The 18,501-nt window shown below is 39.5% G+C and overlaps 1 protein-coding gene across 1 annotated transcript in view; it reads left to right on the forward strand.

Moving 5' to 3' along the window:
• scube3 (signal peptide, CUB domain, EGF-like 3) overlaps nt 1-18,501 on the forward strand; it is a 145,312-nt gene that overhangs the window by 76,070 nt on the left and 50,741 nt on the right. Inside the window, exons 5-6 of the mRNA XM_036592098.1 lie at nt 10,621-10,764; nt 13,748-13,864. Coding sequence (XP_036447991.1) covers nt 10,621-10,764; nt 13,748-13,864 — 261 coding nt within the window. The remainder of the gene's footprint in view (nt 1-10,620; nt 10,765-13,747; nt 13,865-18,501) is intronic.

Consider the following 18,501-nt stretch of genomic DNA (forward strand, 5'->3'; position numbering starts at 1 on the left):
AGAACTGCTGCCACCCTTATTGTACAGAAAGACGCCTAAATGTACAGGCTTGTGCAAAAGTTTGGGCATCCCTGCTCTAACTACATGTTTTGTTGATTTTTAATGTGTGAATAAGTTAACACACCCTCTACAGAATACACTCTTCTGCTCGTTTTACTGCACAAGTACTGTAAATATGACAGATTGAACATATTGGAGAACAATAAGGCAAAAAAAAGTTTTGTTTTGTATTTTTCCAATATGTTATGTGTAACTCAGCGAATAAAAATGAAGTGTTAGATGTAGAGGATGTGTTAACTCATTTTCACTTCGAAAATAAACAAAATATGTCATTTGACTGACATGAACCAACTGAAAACATGAACCAACTGAACTCTGGTTCCAGTTCTAGTTCATTTCCAACCCGCTGGAACCGAAATTTGGAATATTTGTAAACATAAAGGTTGGTTATACTTCGGAACGGACAGCTTGTGTCCAGTCAACATGAAAGGAGCTCAATTTATGGGCAAAATGTATAGTAAATTCAAGCACAACAGATAAAGTTGTTAATACAGGTAAAATCTTATTTTTGATGCTATAATGTCAAACATATGTAATGAATCTTACTTACGCTTTTCCCATTTTCCAGTTTTCCGGAGGTATAGCTGCTACAATTGGTATTGATCCCACCCAGATAGCAAGCGTATATCAGTCCACTGGTTTGATACGGTCAGCACCCCACTGACTGTATGCTACTGCTGGTCCACCCTCGGACCACCCAGATTACTGTCCTGCAAACAAGCTCGAACTCTAGTTTTTCATTTCCTCAAACAGATTTTAAATTCACAGAGCCTTTTATTTAAGAAAATAGACAAATATTACAGCAACTGAGAGAACAAAAATAATGATTAGGGCTGATATAAAATGATTTTATAGAAAATGTTGTTAATGTTGATAACTAAAGAAAAGAAGGAAGGAAGAATCTGTAAATTGGGCTGTGAGTGGAAAATTAATGATGATAAGTGGAATTTTGCCTGTTACTCTGCTGAACTGCCGGTGGGCTGCCCGGAAAACGCTGAGCCAGTGGACCGCCAGCATATTATCTGTTGTACTTATATTTATTATAAATTGTGCCGTAAACTGAGCTCCTTCCGTGCTAACTGGACACAAGTTGTGCAATCACTGGTATAACCGACCTTTATGTTGACAAATATTCCAATTTGGTCTGTAGAAAGTAAGCAGCATATAACCCAGCAGGGGAACTATGTTGTGCAACTGCTCGTGAAAAAAATTAATGAATAGGATGAATAGATGTTGCTTGTTTTATTTGTATATGGTTTGCAATACAGTGACTCCGTCATTGGCCGTGGAACCGTGGGACATCGACACGCCGTCCTAGTTTACTGAAAAAAAAATCATAACTCTAAGGAAAGCTGCTCCAGATCAGAGTCAGCAAGCAAAGAGATAATCACTCTCCAACCTCCTGCCAATCAGCCAGGCTTTTTAGTTTCTTTACTGTTGCAAGAAGGTGTTGCAGCAAACCGGAGGCTTATCTGAGGAAGCTGGTGTCGGATTGCCGCTCTCACGTCAGTTTTCTGTTATCGTTGGCCAAGAGATCCGAACGCAGGGCCCTGGAATTCCAGCAGTTCCTCCAGCAATCACTTTGATATCTTTGATATTACTTTTGTGCTCGGGCTTATCTCGGCCTGATGAAAATACGCTGAGTGCCTCGGGCCGCTGTGAAAGAAACGCAGAATGATTTTGGCTCCACGGTCATGAGCGCAACCCAGGTTCAGCTGTTTCACGCATTGTGGCATAATATTGCAACATACCGTTTGTCGTATGGCTGCCGTGTGGTTTTACATGCTGTTGAAATCATAACGAAGAGCTCCGGTGTCACCCCAGCCACAGCAGAGTTTCCAAACCACAAAGCCTATGTAAATCTACACTTCACCATGTAATACTCCCATTTAATACGGTGGGTAATACGCCCGCAAAGCAATGACTGGCATTTTCCTTTAATACCTTTACTCTCATTTACAGAGCTTTCCCTCTTACGCCAAACGTCTTCGATCATCCAAGACAAGGTTGGCATTTGAAGTTTGATTCTTTAGTTTTGTACTGGAGCTAAGAGGCTAATCTAGCTAACAAATAATGGAAGCCCACCAATTAGCACTATGCAAACTGCATGCCTAAATCTTCACTTGCTCCCGTTGGCCGCAAGCTATAAGTCATCTCAAATTTATTTATCTACACACTTAAAAAGATGGTTCTTCAAAGGTTCTTTAGTAAAGAAAACAAAGAATGTAGGGCTGAATGATTAATCATTCTTATATCACAGTTGCAATTTGAAGGAGTGCAATTTTTAAATCACAGTGGACATAATGAAAAGCTGATTTTTTAAAATTTCCTCACTTTTTTAAAATAAATTCAGTATGTAAACATTATTACAGTTCCAAAACGTACTGTTCTCTCCACAGTCCATATGGTACATATGTGGAAACTGTTTTGAGTGCTTTGAATTCCTTGTTTTTAGTGATGTCACATATGTAATGTAAAGTTAGGTTTTGGTAAGTTTGGGTGAGGTTAGGTTTTGGTAAGGTTGGGTGAGGTTAGGTTTTGGGTAAGGCTGAGTAAAGTTAGGTTTTAGTAAGGTTGGGTAAGGTTAGGTTTTGCGTAATGGAAGTAACATATTAACAATACATCTACTTAATGTTGCGTAATGTATCAACTGAACATCTACAAGATATTTACTCCAGTGTATTCAGATGCTTCACTACTGCTGCTTCACTGATATGTTGTTGTGTTACTGATAATCTGCTAAGAGTTTATTAATCATCTACAAAGGAACTCAAAATAAAGTGTTACCTCTAATTATATCTTAAGTTTTTAGTGGGGAAATTTAACCTAATAATGCAGAGCTTGTGAACTGGCTGTCTAACACACTATCTGGAGCTTAATTTATAGAAAATAATCACATTTAATCACAATATTTGTCAGAAAAATAGCAGTTACATATTTTCCCAAACTCATTCAGCCCTTCTATTAAACTTTTACACATAAGTTTCACCCACACAAAACTAAAGAAGCAAATCTAAAGACTAAACATGTCTTGGCTGATCAACTACATTTGGAGTAAGGGGTGAAAAAAATTCTCAGAAAGCTTTAACGGAAAATTCTTCCTATTGTACTGTTTAACAGAGCCGAGTTGAAGCTCTCACTCTTCGCCAGCTTTCGCTAACACGTCTGGACGTATTTTTACTGCCCCCACATATAGACTTGTTTTATAGGCCTGTGACTTGCAAGGGAGCGAGGGTGTTAGCACGTACCTCGGTCGTTCCTTTTTTTTTTTAGTTGAATCCCTCTCAAATCGCTTTCCCATCGTTTTTCCGACGCATCGTGTCAGGTTTTCTTTCCTTCCCTCCACCTCTGTTTCCGATCATTTGGCTGCGTTTTTCTTTAAGGCAGGGTCTCGAGAGTGCCTGTAATAACTGCCGTAACGATAAAACCGGGAGGGTTCTGGCAGCGCATTTAAGGTTGACCACAGAGTGTGGGCTAATACACCTCAGCCCAGACAGAAAGAGCTGTCCCATCAGCACTTCGGCCCTTTTATAGCTCTTCTGAGAGCTCCAGGGCCCAGTACTGACCCCGAACCCAACCCAGGCGTGATGAATGCGTCTGCAGCATCAGGGTAGAGGGGTCCCCTTGAGGTGCGGGACAGGGGTCTCTCACCAGCGGAAAGTGATATGAGGCTGTTACAGAGCTCCATGTTTAATGGTGTGAGTTTTGCTTTCTGAGGCTGAAGGAATGAGGGCCTGTGGGATTTAGGCCCGGTTTTTCTCTTCCCTGCCTCAGCTTTCCCCATCATAAACACATCTGCTAACTGGCACTGTTCAGCACCATTTAGGAGTGCACAGATTGTTAGACAACGGATTACATTTACATTGATGTGTAATTATGTATTTAGTATCACCTGTCTATGTTAGAGCTTCAACATGACTGTAGCCTGATGAAATTCTTTCCCAACAGTAGTGCTCTCTGAATCTGACCGTAGCCCAACAGTAGTGCTCTCTGAATCCGACCGTAGCCCAACAATAGTGCTCTCTGAATCCGACCGTAGCCCATCAATAGTGCTCTCTGAATCCGACTGTAGACCAACAATAGTGCTCTCTGAATCCGACCGTAGCCCAACAATAGTGCTCTCTGAATCCGACCGTAGCCCAACAATAGTGCTCTCTGAATCCGACCGTAGCCCATCAATAGTGCTCTCTGAATCCGACTGTAGACCAACAATAGTGCTCTCTGAATCTGACCGTAGCCCATCAATAGTGCTCTCTGAATCTGACTGTAGACCAACAGTAGTGCTCTCTGAATCCGACCGTAGCCCAACAATAGTGCTCTCTGAATCCAACTGTGACCCAGCAAACTTGTCTGAATCCGACTGTAGCCTAACAATATTCTGTCTGAATCTGGCTGTAGTCCAACAGAATTTTTTCTGAATCTGAATGTCTCCTAACACAATTCTGTCCCAGTCCGAGTGTAGAACAAAATTCTGTCTGAATCTGACTGAAGCCTGAAAAAATCTCCCTGAGTCTAACTGTAGCTTAGCAATGTTCTCTCTGAATCTGACTGCAACCCAACAAAATTTGTCTAATTCCAAATGTAGCCCAACAAAATTTTGTCTGAATCTGACTGTAGCCCAACCAAATGTTGTCTGAACCAGTTGCATTGACATCATTTGTCTCTGAATTGTATTTGTTTGATTTCAGCAAAGTAGAATCTGTGTCTTGACTTTCTCATTATTTGGCTAGTCAAGCCACCCTAGTAGGCTTTCAAACCTTCAGAAAAATATTCAGATGATGTGAAACTATAGCATGACGTTGCACATTTGCCATATCATCCAAACCTCGCTACAACAGCGAGAGAGAGAGAAAAAGGAAGTGAAAAGGAGAAAGAGAGAGAGGTACTGGAAAGTTCTCCAGACATCAGCTTGCAAAGAACTAGCCTGATTTTGTTTTTGGCAGAGGAAGTGGAAAACAAGAGGATATAATTAATCAAAGCGATGGAGGCACATGTGAGAGGCTGTGAGTTACTAATTGAAACCAAAAAGTTCAGTACTGTCAGTCCTCCATCCACGAGTGAGTCAGCTCCCTTCCAGCAGCGGTGAGGGGGGGGGGAAGCCCCCTGCAAAGACGTCCTGGAGAGAGCCTGATAGAAAACCACCCTAAGGTTGTGCGGTCAGTTCACAGCAAACATGGGAGACATTACTGCGAACTTCAGAACTCTGCTAATGCTTAGTGGCATGGCTTGAAGGAAGAATTCAACAAAAAATCTAATTTACACAATTGTACACTTAGCCCAGTGTGGTCAAGCCAAGCCAGGACATGTTTGCGTCTTTAGTTTTATACTCGAGCTATGAGACAAATGTAGGACCAATTCGAATTGTGCAGTATTTTCTGATTAATTTTGAAGTGAATTCAAAGGAAAATAGAGTAACCAGTGTCCCTTTAAACCAGAATTAGCTTGTAAAGGGAAATACCATAATTTTTTAAAAAATAATACATAATTCCATTGTTGAGATGTAAACAAGGTTATTCAGTTTGATATGAAATGGTTGTTTGTAGAGAACTGAATGTCTTTATAGTGGTGGATAATAGGAACCAGGGGTCACAATGTCTACAACACAAATACAGCCATTTTATTTACTATCCAAAACCAACCTATGTCTTCTGAGTTTTATATGTAATGTTGATGATGGTAAAAAGTGGTAAATCTGACAAAACAACTATTTTGGGGACTATTTTGCCTCACAAGACCCTAAAATTTAGACCAAAACTTTATCTCAAAGCTATGATATAACAATGTATAAGGTGGGGTCTGAATTGTGGCAGAGGTCTTTAAGGATCTTCTGCTGGCTGTAAGGTGGCCCATATTGTATATTTATTTATTTTAACTATATATTTTTATTTACCCCTGTATTTTTTACAAGTATTACTAGGCAGGATGTTTAACAGCTTTATATCTGTATCGATATAAATGATTATTACACTTAGATACTGATGAGAAGACATAGCAAGCTGTCTAATAACCTCGTAAATCATGCAACATATGTGAACATATGACGTATGTCATGGCTGCTAACAGCATTGATTTCTCTGTCTTTATGGCTGATAGACTGTACGTATATGTTATGAATTCATACTGGGCGAGCTTACAGTTCATCTGTGGGGAGGAATCTAACACTGAACATGAAGAAAACGATGGTCATCCCATGTGAGGGCATTCATTTTGTTCGAAAACTCTCATTATTTTCCATGAAATAACCAAGTTTTATGGGGCGTCCCTTTACTCTCATGAGATGTCCAGGACCTAGCCCTGCTCAATCTGAACCCTGTTCTCAGGCATCGGCTGGTGTATTCATAATCATATCATGTGGCAGCTTCCTGTCAGGCAGCTTTTAGAAGCACTAAACACAATTCTGACCCAGTAAGCTTCTCTACAGACCCCTCTGAATGACTGAAGTGCAGAAATCTAGAAAAGCTGGTGGAATTCCCCTGTAGCCCGTAGGTCTGTAAAACCATCCAAAGGTGTCTTACTTTCTCCCCCACTGCTTTATCAGCCCCAGCATGCTGTGGGGGATCTATTGACACAGATGCAGCATGGGATATGGAGTCAGCTGGGTGCCTCCGTTCTTCTTTTACTGTTTAAACACTAGTGAGCAGGACTGCGCTGGGGTCAGAGAAAAGCATGGACCCTCCGAGGCTGCTGTTTTTTCTCAGCATGCCAGAGCAATGCTAATGATTAAAGTGGAAGGTTAGCAAAAACTGTAATTTACATGGTTTTCCCTCAGAAACCTGCTGTAGTCAGGCAGCGAGTATGTGTGGTGTTTGAAGTTTGCTTCTTGGATTCATACTGGAGCTATGAGGCTAACAAGTAATGGAAGCTTACAGCCCACCAAAGAGCATCATACACACCTAAATCATCACACACTTACGTCAAACCATGTTGAGTAATCTGTAATAGACTTGTTTATGTGGTTTCTGACACTGTGTGACACAGTGTTACCTATAAAAATAGATGGTGCTTGATTTGCATGCTTAAGAATGAAATTCCATTTTTTCCCTCTTTTTTCATGTTGAGTTCTCAGAGATCTCAGATTTGGTTGTGTTCTGACACTGTATTACACACTGGTATCTATAAGGCCCAATCCCATTTCTTATTTTTACCACTGCCCCTTGTTTTCCAGTGTCACCTTCCCCTTGGCATTGAGTTACAAGAGGTAGTGGTTGAAATCTTCCCCTACGAAATGGAACAACCCTAAGATAAAAAGAACTTTACTTCATTAAAAGGCTACTGGCGGTGCTCTGTAGGCGACCCTGCCAGAGGAGGGTAAAGTTTAGCAACCTCGCTGCTGGGCTTTAATTTAGGGGATCATATGCCTTCAAAGGAGGGGGATACAACAATTATTTATACCCCTAATTCTTCGGTGATATGAAGCTGAAGTCAGATATTCGCCAGCTTCTTGTTCAAATTTTCCCGTTCCACCTTAAATGGTACAGCAGTTCTGACGCCTGAAGCGCCGGAATGTAACTGCTGCATCATTTAAGGCGGAAGAGGAAATTTAGCTAGCTAGCTACTGAGACATCAGCAAACTACTAACAATTTTTATGCTTGTTATGAAGAAAAAGACCATAATATACTGAAAGGACTGAAAAAACATTGTGTTTCTGTTTATTCCTAATGGTTATGTAACATGTTTTGGCCTTTTTAATGGGTTGATATCACGATGTAAAGGATCCTAATGGTTCAACAGGTGACCAGAGGCTGATTCTAAATGCATTTGATGGTTTCCTAATGGGATCTAAAGGTTTTCTGCAGGAAACTAGTGGTCTGCCCTTAAGCCAATTCCGATTACAAAGCAGAACCATTAGGTTTTAATCCTTTGGTTCTTTTTCAGCAGGGTACATTTATGGAAAGGGGCAAAATTGCAAATATTAGACTTATCTGATGAAGTCATTGCAGAATTATGACTTGTGTTCTTATTAAGTTCGTTGCCTCTGGTGTTGGTGTTATGAAAACTTATAATGGAAAACAGCATCTGTTTCAGGTCTCTCGCTGTCTCTCTCTCTCTGTCTCTCTCTCTCTCTCTCTGTCTCTCTCTCTGTCTCTCTCTCTCTCTCTGTCTGTATGTCTATCTGTCTCTGTATTTTGGAGGTAATGGAAGGAATTTTGTATTAAATGCAATACAATCTGCTTCACATGGTGACATCACACGCTCCTGTTCTCACAACAGCCCCAAGCTTTCTCTCTCTCTCTCTCTCTCTCTCTCTTTTCCATATCCTGTTCACTTAGATTCAGATTTTTAAATCTCATTACTATAATGAAGAAATCTCATTTGCTTGTAACAAAACTCTGCTAAATATATCCTCAAAATAATTCAATAATGACGCTGTGATATTCTGATATTTGCTCAGTGTTTATTTGCCCAGAAAACACTAATATTACAGTAAATACAAATAACATTAATATAATAATGTCATTTTATGTATGACGGTGTGTTTGTTAACCGTTTTCAAACCTCTCCTTATAACATACGATATGAGCTGCAGTTATTCTCCCACATCTAGTTTAGTGCTTCATTATGTTACATCAAAACAGCTGTAGTAATTCCATATGATGGCTGAGGTCATCCAGGAGAAATCTAGAACCGAACTTTGTTTGTCAAACTAGCTCACATGATAACAACTACATTTTTGAAAACAGGACTTTCTTCTTACTTTTCACTGCATTTATTTTCATTTACATTTAATCTAATGATATATGAAGTGTTTACAAGCACGAATGGACACAGCCAGTTGCAATAAGACCAATAGTATATGAATCATTCTACCAACTAGATTTAGAGTCAGGGTTGAAAACACATTTCAGACTTTAGACTAAAGTCATTTTGCTTTGAGTGACTCTGTACCTTAATTATGTTTATTTTATTCAAATGAAAGATTGAACATTACATTTTATCACTACCAAAACAATCATGACAATACTGAAACTTTACCAAATGTTTCAGTAGTGACTGTTTCGGTTGGGACAATTTTAGTTCATTTTGAGGAGAACTCAAAAACACTAGCCAGAACATGACATGTTAACATAAATTTGTTTTACACCATAAAATTATAATATTTTTCAGCAAAACACAAAAAAATACTTAATTGAAAAGAATGTGTTTCTGTAGTGACAAAGTGAACTTTTAATATAAGTGAATCTCTAAATCATAAAAGATCTTTAAAAAACACAGAAAAAATGTAAGCATTATTTTCACAAGTGTAAATTTAGGCCATCTAACTGACCATTGGTTTATCAGTCTACTCAGGCTTTAGCAGAGCTCAATAACACTGAGATTAATAACTGATCATCACATTGATTTATCAGTCTACTCAGGCTTTAGCAGAGCTCAGTAACACTGAGATTAATAACTGATCATCACATTGATTTATCAGTCTACTCAGGCTTTAGCAGAGCTCAGTAACACTGAGGTTAATAACTGATCATCACATTGATTTATCAGTCTACTCAGGCTTTAGCAGAGCTCAGTAACACTGAGGTTAATAACTGATCACATTGATTTTTCAGTCAGGCTTTGGCAACTTCCGTGTTTGAAACAAGGCCGTTATTTAGGTCCTCTTTAGAATTGATCTAATAAGCATGTTTGCTCTATGTTGTGCACCGGTTCTAAAAAGTTCATAGACAAGCATTGATTGTATTTCTTTTAAAGATTGTATTTTTTTGATTAAGTTTGTAAGTATTATACAATAATTATCCTAAAATGCCAAAAGTAACTGCATTCTGAATACCACTGTTTCAAAATGTAACTTGGACTGAATACAGATACTTCATTTTTGTATTTTGAATACATATTCCTAATACTTGTATTTCTTTACATCCCAGCCCTGGGGGCAGACACCTCCTAATAAAAAGTACCCTGTAAATTATGTTTTATACATTTAGCTTATTACTATCTCAGTTAATCGTTTTAGTTGAAATAGATCATAACATAGTCCTTGAAAAAATAACGAAAGTCTGGATGCTTAATAGTATTTTTTAATTTTAAGGTTTTTTTTCACACTGTGGCACTGCAGTTTGAGCTAATTTGGTAGAATGTTCCATATATATATATATATATATATATATATATATACATACATATATATATATATGCAAAAGTTTGAGCACTTGTGGTCAAATGATATGTTTAGTTGATTTTCTAAATGAAAATGTACAGAAAACGCACTTCTGCTCATTTTAATGCACAGTTTCTACATTTCTGTTTATTTGCTGAGTTTAACATATTTGAAAAAATAAAGCAAAATATAAAATAAATTTTGCACATGCTGTTTTTTAAATAATCATTGTATTTTTGTGTATTATTAAATGTGCAGACGTTTGTTCCAGTATTTTCCAATATATTGGATACTTGTGCACTAAAATTTCCATAAAAATGTCACATTTTGTACTGTGAAAACTAACAAAACATGTCACTTGACCGGGGGTCTTCAAAGTTTTACCACTGTAAGTGCTTGACTGATAATGTAACCCTCTCTCTCTCTCTTAATAAAGTAAGCTCTCTCTGCCTGTCCCCTGTAGTGCGCATCAACGGCACTAAAGAAGGCCCGAGCTGTATGGATAAGAACCACGGCTGTGCTCATATCTGCAGAGAGGCTCCTAAAGGAATCGCCTGCGAGTGCAGACCAGGCTTCCAGCTCACCAAGAACAACCGAGACTGCAAACGTGAGTCCAGCCGTTCCTCCACAATACACAGCACCACATTCCTCACCACGGATAATTCCACACTGTTATTATGACTATTAGAGCCAAGCACTGATACTATAAATCTGTACCACAGAAAATATGGAGCACAGCGTATAAATACTGCAGGTTAATATCCCTCTACTCCACGAGAGCTAGTGGAATATGTTTTAAACAGTAGGAGAGAAAGAGAGCGGGGCAGAGAGGTGAATAAAGAAACAGAAAGACAGAGGTGAGCTGTGTGTTTAAAAGGTGTTGTATTACTAGCACACGATCAATTCAGAGATTTTTAATACTGATACTAATTTTTAAGCAGTGAAAAATCTTGCAAAAATCTGACTGTAATTTAATGGTGAAAACTCACAGACTTCAATAGTTTTACCTAAAATCAACCTGACATAGTTTTTCTTTACCTTGTTAGTTCATGTCTCTGGTCATATTCGGTGCACTTACCATATCAGTGTATATTGTTTAAAAGACAACATGCTTTTCTGTAAGCTTTGGTCAAAATATTTTAATTTTGCCCACATTTCTGCAATTCGTATATAGTATATAAATTTGCCCACCTTTAAAAATATTTAATTACTTCATCGTGCACCAGTGAACGGGGAAAATTAATATTAGTATTAAGTGACCCTTATTAGTCCCACAACGGGGAAATTTCACCTTCGCATTTTAACCCATTCGTGCAGTGAAACACCACATACACACTAGTGACTGCACACACACAGGGGGTAGTGAGCACACTTGCCCGGAGCGGTGGGCAGCCCTATCCGCAGTGGCCGGGGAGCAGGTGGGGGTTAGGTGCCTTGCTCACGGGCACTTCAGTCACATACTGTCGGCTCAGGAGATCAAACCGGCGACCTTTCGGCCACAGCATTAGTATTGATACCATCACTGATACCACCTCCACTTATCAGTGTTTCTCTTAGCATAAAATATCCTTACTGTCAGGCTTATATTTGCTTCTTGTCGTTGGGTTTTTATGTGGCATGTGCTCATGTTTTGGCTGAAGTAAAACTCTCAGTCTGTTTTCAAATGTAAATTCAGATCCCAATTCCAGCACAGACTGCTGTAGCTCCAGCATCTGGTCACAGAATTTCTTTTCTCCTTAAAAAAATAATGGTTTTCTGCAAACTGAAACATTTGGGATTTTTCTATGAAACATGTTGTACTCCTGGTTAGGGACTAATAAAAGATGTGAAACATAAGCGTAACATTTCATCTTTGCTGCTTTATCGATGAGTAACATGTTTGCAGACTTAAGTAAATAATTTCCTATAGGATACTTCAAATCCTAGCAGATCTATTTGGACTTTCATGTAGGCTTGACAATCCAGGATTTCATCTTGGTTGAGGGAACTGTTAACACTGTTAACTCTTAGTTCTTAAACATTACCATGGAAATATATCGCTGCTATCGAAAGAAAACCTCATCTCCATTTTTGTAGTTTTTTAGTTTTTAACAGAATTTGAAAATACCTGTTGGCCTTTACATTGTGTATAAATTTCATGATAAATGGACCAAAAGAAATAGCCCAAAATTGGTTGGAAAGAAGTCTGGTCCCATTGACTTACATTAAAAGTAAAGATGTTTTTTTCCATCTCCTGTAAAGTTATAATTTTGGAGTCATGAGTTTTTCTTCCGACAGCAGTGATATGCAAATTGTTCTTTTGGCCCAGAATGAACTGTAAAGCATTCAGTCACACATGAATTCTTTGGATATAAATTAACTTATTATAAATTAACTCCTAGTCAATCACAGCTGCTTTTGTTCATTGTGCACAAACTTGTGTGTAAAACTTGGCGTGTTTACATGGGTATTGTGTTCACTATGCAGTGATGCTGCTGCAGACCCACACACGCTTTGATGACACTACATGCGCATGACTTAGTAGCTTCAAAGGAGCTAAAGGAAATACTGCCTGTCATCGAGCAGAAACGCTTAACTAGATACAGTGATGCCATATTTCTCTTGGAAAGACGTAACAGTATGAAGGAAAATGCATTGTGATTTCCCATTCATGTTGACTTTAAATCTTCTACAGGAAGGAACTCAAATTTGGAATTTTTCGGCACAATTTATATTTATTTGCTGAGTTTTACATACTGGAAAAAATAAAACATATATAAAAAATAAAACATATAACAAATATAAGGTGCCAAAACTTTTGCACAGGCCACATTTTATGCTTTCCTTTTTCCAAAATGTTAAATTCAGCAAATAAACAGTTATTGTGTATTAAAATATGCAGAGGTTTGTTCTCTGTAGAGAATGTGTTCACTTATTTTCAGCACAACGTGTCATTTGACCAGTAGAGCCCAAACCTTTGCATATGACAGTAAATCTGTATTGCTGAAAATCCTCAGTACAGTAAATAAAATATAAATACACCACAAAAGCCACATTAACCACATACACTTCACATAGTAATCTTAGTGCTTATTGCTCAGTAACTACTATAAATGATTCAGTCACAGCTATGAAACTTATATACGTTTAAACAAACAGTCCTCGTCAGATGCAGATGTGGATCGGATCTCTGGCCTTCAGCCTTTATAAATACTCCAAAAGAGCTAGATTCAATATTTTTGAAACAGGGAGAGAGAAAGACAGAGAAAAGGAGAAGGAGTAGAAAAGAGAAGTGAGAGGTCAAAAGGAACAGGTGGGTTATTTGTTTAAAAGGTACTTTTTGTCTCCTCTTTTTCACACTTGCTCATAAACAACAGCAAGAAAGAACAGACTGATAGGTGCAGCCTAAGCAGTGTTATGCATGTGTCTCTCTCTCTCACTCTGTTATCGGCTGCCTGCTCCAGTCGACACACTTTTCATTCATACATCTTAAAAAATAATTAATATAAAGAATGTATTTTTACGCCAGTTGTTTAGCACAGTAAAATATGTTGGCCATGGTTTAAATGATGACTTTTTTGTGAACCTTTGCCCACCTTTGGCTTTCTCAGTGACGTGTAACTATGGTAATGGGGGCTGTCAGCACATCTGTGAGGAAGGGGACCCTGCACCGCGCTGCTCCTGCCACATGAAGTTCGTACTGCACTCCGATGGCAAGACGTGTGTGGGTGAGTCAGCGATGTCTCCTCTCCTTGAGTGCTAGCCAACTGTACCTGGCCAAGTAAGACCCAGTTCTGGTTCCTCCCCTGATCCTGCCTGGCCAGGTAAGACCCAGTTCTTGCTCCTTCCTTAACTTTCTTCTGGCCAGGTAAGACTCAGTCCTGGCTCACAGCCTTGATCCTATCTGGTCAGTTAAGGCCCAGTCCTAGCTTGACTCTACCTGGCCAGGTAAGAGCCATTTCTGGCTCCTTTCTTGATCTGTCCTGGCCAGGTCAGATCAAAGGAGGAGCATGAACTGGGTCTAACCTGACCAGGTAGGATGAGGCCCAGTTCTAGATTGACCCCCTGACTCAACCTTGTCTGGAAAGACCCAATTTTGGCTCCTCCCCCTGATCCTACCTGGCCAGGTGAGACCCAGTTCTGGCTCCTGACTTGATCCTACCTGGTCAAGTAAAGCCCAGTTCTAGCTTGTCCCCTGACGCTTCCTGGCCAGGTAAGAGCCAGTTCTGGCTCCTCCCTTGATCTGACCTGACCAAGTGGGATCCAGGGAGTGGCAAAAACTGGGTCTTCGGCAGTTCTGGATTGTCCACCTGACACAACCTGGTCAGGAAAGACCTAGCTCTGGCTCATCCCCCTGATCCTACCTGGCCAGATAAGACCTAGTTCTTGCTCCTCCCCCAGACTCTACCTGGCCAGGTTAGACCCAGTTCTGGCTCCTGCCTTGATCCTACCTGGCCAGGTAAGACCCAGTTCTGGTTCCTTTCTTGATCCTACCTGGCCAGGTGAGACCCAGTTCTGGTTCCCTCCTTGATCCTACCTGGCCAGGTGAGACCCAGTTCTGGTTCCCCACTTGATCCCCAGTATCCACATTATAGACCGACTATGTTGGGTTATTTAGTATATAAGGTCTAAATACATATATAGATATAAATATAGCATTCAAGCTTTACTATATGTCTTACCTCAGGATTAACAAGACTGTTGCGACTTTTCACACTTACAGAATATTTAAGGAAGAACCTGAAATAAACCATATAGTGGGTGATTCACCATTAAACATCTCTTTTAGTCCAAGACTAGGCTTAATCCCTGTCTGGATTGTCTGATTATGGCTGATCTTAAACCCAGTGCTAAGCTGAAATAAAGATTCACTTATAAAGCGACAGTGCAGAGTGCTTCAGAGGTATTTAGCTGCTGTGGTTGCCCTTTGGGAAAAGGGAAAAAGCTCATGTATGACAGCATCTAAAGCATTCAAAATAGTTAAAAGGCCTTTATTTATTAGAGTCATAAACAGTGCTGGCAGTCCTACTTGCCTGAGCGTTTGGAAAATTCAGTTAAGCCTAGCATTTTTACAAAATACATCTAATAATGCTGCTGTAGCACCAGCGACCATCTTCAAATCTAGTTGCTTATTTTAAGATATGAAGGCAAAAACTGACCATAGTTTAGCACTCAGTTTTAGTGACCCTTTGACCGGGCTTGTTCTGCACAGCCGCTTAAACTGTTTCACAATGCGCTCATTGTCCTGTAGCTACGCTTCATTTCTGTCCATACGTCCCAGCCGCCATTAGCGCACTCGTGAAGGAGAATTTAGCGCGATCGAGGGAGCTGTAAAGCAAAAGCTGACTGCACAATCACTTACTCACCAGATATGAGTTTGATGTACCTGACGGTATATCAAACGTTCGCGCTGAAGCTCAGTGTGCCTCTGCCTTCTCTAACTTGGTGTGGTGGTCCTCACTCAGCGTGAAGCTTTCCTTCTCCATCCCGCTAGTTTGATTTGCTGTGTGTACATGCTTCTTCTTCACTTTCCTGCCCTGCCTTCCTTCTGTTCACCTCCTGAAGCTGGTATGGGATTGGAGCCCAGAGGTGCGAGTAGCGTTGGTTAGCTGTGTAGCTAATTCTAATGTTTTTAGCGTATATGCTAGCAGAATTAGTGTTTTTTGCTTATATTTTCACTCTTAAGAACAAACATGGCTTAGCTGGACTCTACACATGATTCTGTTCAACTGTGGACAACAGTGTAGTGGATCGTATCGGCTGTACAACCAGTGTTAGCTTCTTAGTAATCATTGCTAGCAAGATAGCTAATTAGTCAGTTTGGCCACTTTAGGCTTTAGTTGCATACAATGAACAAGAGGAGGCAATTCAACTGTTTATTGCAGTTATTTATATGATAGTTATTCGTTATTGAAAATTGAATGATCATAACAGGCCTAGTCTGCTGTTTTACGTCCACTGTGCTTGTAATGCTACATTGAGAACTTTAGGTTTAGTGAGTCAGGGCAGTCTTGTTTACTTTGTAAGCAGTTCATCATTGTCATATCAAAACCTCCCAACACCATTTTTCTTTTTTTCTTTTTTATGCTGTTTGAAAGCGCCAGCTGACTCTTTACATTGTGAGAGCGTTTCTTGATGAATGGACCAATAAAAATGGTGCAAGATCTTCTTACATTAGTGTATATTAAAGTTACTTCTGTTGTAAAGTTATCATTTCTGATATACTAGATTTTTGCTTTGACAACTAAGGATTTTTGTCAAAAGCTCAATTTTCCCCTAATCCCAAATAGTCCATCAGTCAGTAGTCCATCAATCGAGGCATGTTTGTGTGGAAGTCCAGAGAGGCCCTGAGGTAGTTATGATTTTCTGGATCTCAAGATTAACAACTTTATCTACATACAACTTTGTTATCTTAAGACCACAAGATAATTAAGTTGTGATCTCAAGATAACAAAGTTGTATGTAGATAAAGTTGTTAATCTTGAGATCACATCATAACTAAGTTGTGATCTCGAGATAACAACTTAACCGTCTTGTGACCTCAAGACAATGAAGTTGTTGTCTTGAGATCATGACCTAATTATCATTTGATCTTAAGATAACGAAGTTGTTATCTTGAGATCGTGACCTAATTATCTTGTGATCTCACAATAACAAAAGTTGTTATTACAGCATAACTAAATTGTAGATAACAACTTAACCGTCTTGTGATCTCAATATAATGAAGTTATCTTGAGATCATGACCTAATTATGATTTGATCTCAAGATAACAGAAGTTGTTACTGTGAGATCACATCATCATTAATATCTTGTGATCTCAAAAAAAAAATTGTTATCTTGAGATCTTAACTTAATTATCTTGTGATTTCGAGAACAGAAATTGTTATCTTGAGATCAAAACACAATTAAGTCGTGATCTCAAGATAACAACCCTTAAAATTACAGCCAAAGCTCATGGCTTCTCCAGACTGTATATATGTTTGTGTCATTAGTGTTGCACTTTAGTTTAGGCGACTGTAGGTAACTAGAAATGAAATCCTAGCTCATACACCGCCACTTAGCATTGTGCTAACAGCACACATTCACCTCAAACAGATTCGCTTTGGTGGTTTCTGACACTGTGTGAAACACTGTTATCTATAAAATTAGACAGGAGCTCCAGAGTGTTGGCTCTGTCGTCAGGAGATTGACGACGATGCCACAGCCATCCGTGAGTATATTCGGAGTAAAAGAGTGTAACTGGCTTTGTGCTCTCTGGGTGGGTGGAATGGTCCTATCTGTCCCCCATAACTCAGTGTGATGCCACCACATGAGTGTAACAACAGAATTAGCAGTTAGCATTATCCTCAAAGCATGCTGAGCTGTAATTGACGTGGTGCTTCATGTGACTTGGATGAAGCACATGCTAGTCTTCACCCTCCCAGTATGGCAGCATCATGTGATAGGAGGAGACCAGGCTAGCGGACATGACTGAATTATGGAGAAAATTAAATAAAAACAGAAGTAGCAGAAATACTGAAGCCTGAATTTTGCTTGTACTTTTGTCCAATTTATCCAAAGACATGAGACGTGTGGCCTGATTGGCTACATTTGGGAGAAACTATGGATGACACAAAAGTGTGTATTTGAAGTTTATACTTTATTTAACCCACCCCATCTATACAGACACAGTGGTTTGGCTGGCCTCTGTCAAATTTCCTCTCCCTCTCTCTCTCTCTCTCTCTCTCTCTCTCTCTCTCTCTCTCTGGCTCTGAGACTCGATCCCGTCACCCTGTCATTAGACCAACGCTCACTCTAACCTTCAGCTGCTCCACAAATGAGACGTCTGGCTTGTCCGAGGACGCAGCCGAAGCCCACCGCAGAGGCCAGAGCCTCGCTCAGTCACGCTCTCTTCACCTCCGCTGCAGAGCTTTGGGTGACCAGTTGTTTTTATTGTCTTTCAAACATAGAGACTCAGCACACAGTCCAAACCCTGCTACACTTACAGAAACACGGCAAAAACGAAGTTGCAGATATAGGGTTAAATAACAGGTAATGAGTGAAAAGAAAAGGACAAACCAAATAATAATAATAATAATAATAATAATAATAATAATAATGATAATAAATCACCACCATAAATTCTTTCTCCAAACTTGGTGTCTCCATGGTGGAATAGAAGATAGCATAAGAGAAGAGAGAGAGAGAGAGTAAATGAAAGAATGAATGAAAGAAAGACAGAATCTGAGCGTGTGGGGGCTCTCTCAGTCTCTCTTTTCTCTCTCTCTCTCTTTCTTGCTCTTTTTCTCTTCCTTGTCTCTCTGTTTCTCTCGTTCTGCTGCTGTGTATCTTTTCACTCTCCCTCCTTCTTTCTCCATCTCATTC

This window comes from Colossoma macropomum, unplaced genomic scaffold (assembly GCF_904425465.1).
Source record: "Colossoma macropomum unplaced genomic scaffold, Colossoma_macropomum, whole genome shotgun sequence".
In the NCBI taxonomy this organism is placed as follows: Eukaryota; Metazoa; Chordata; class Actinopteri; order Characiformes; family Serrasalmidae; genus Colossoma; species Colossoma macropomum.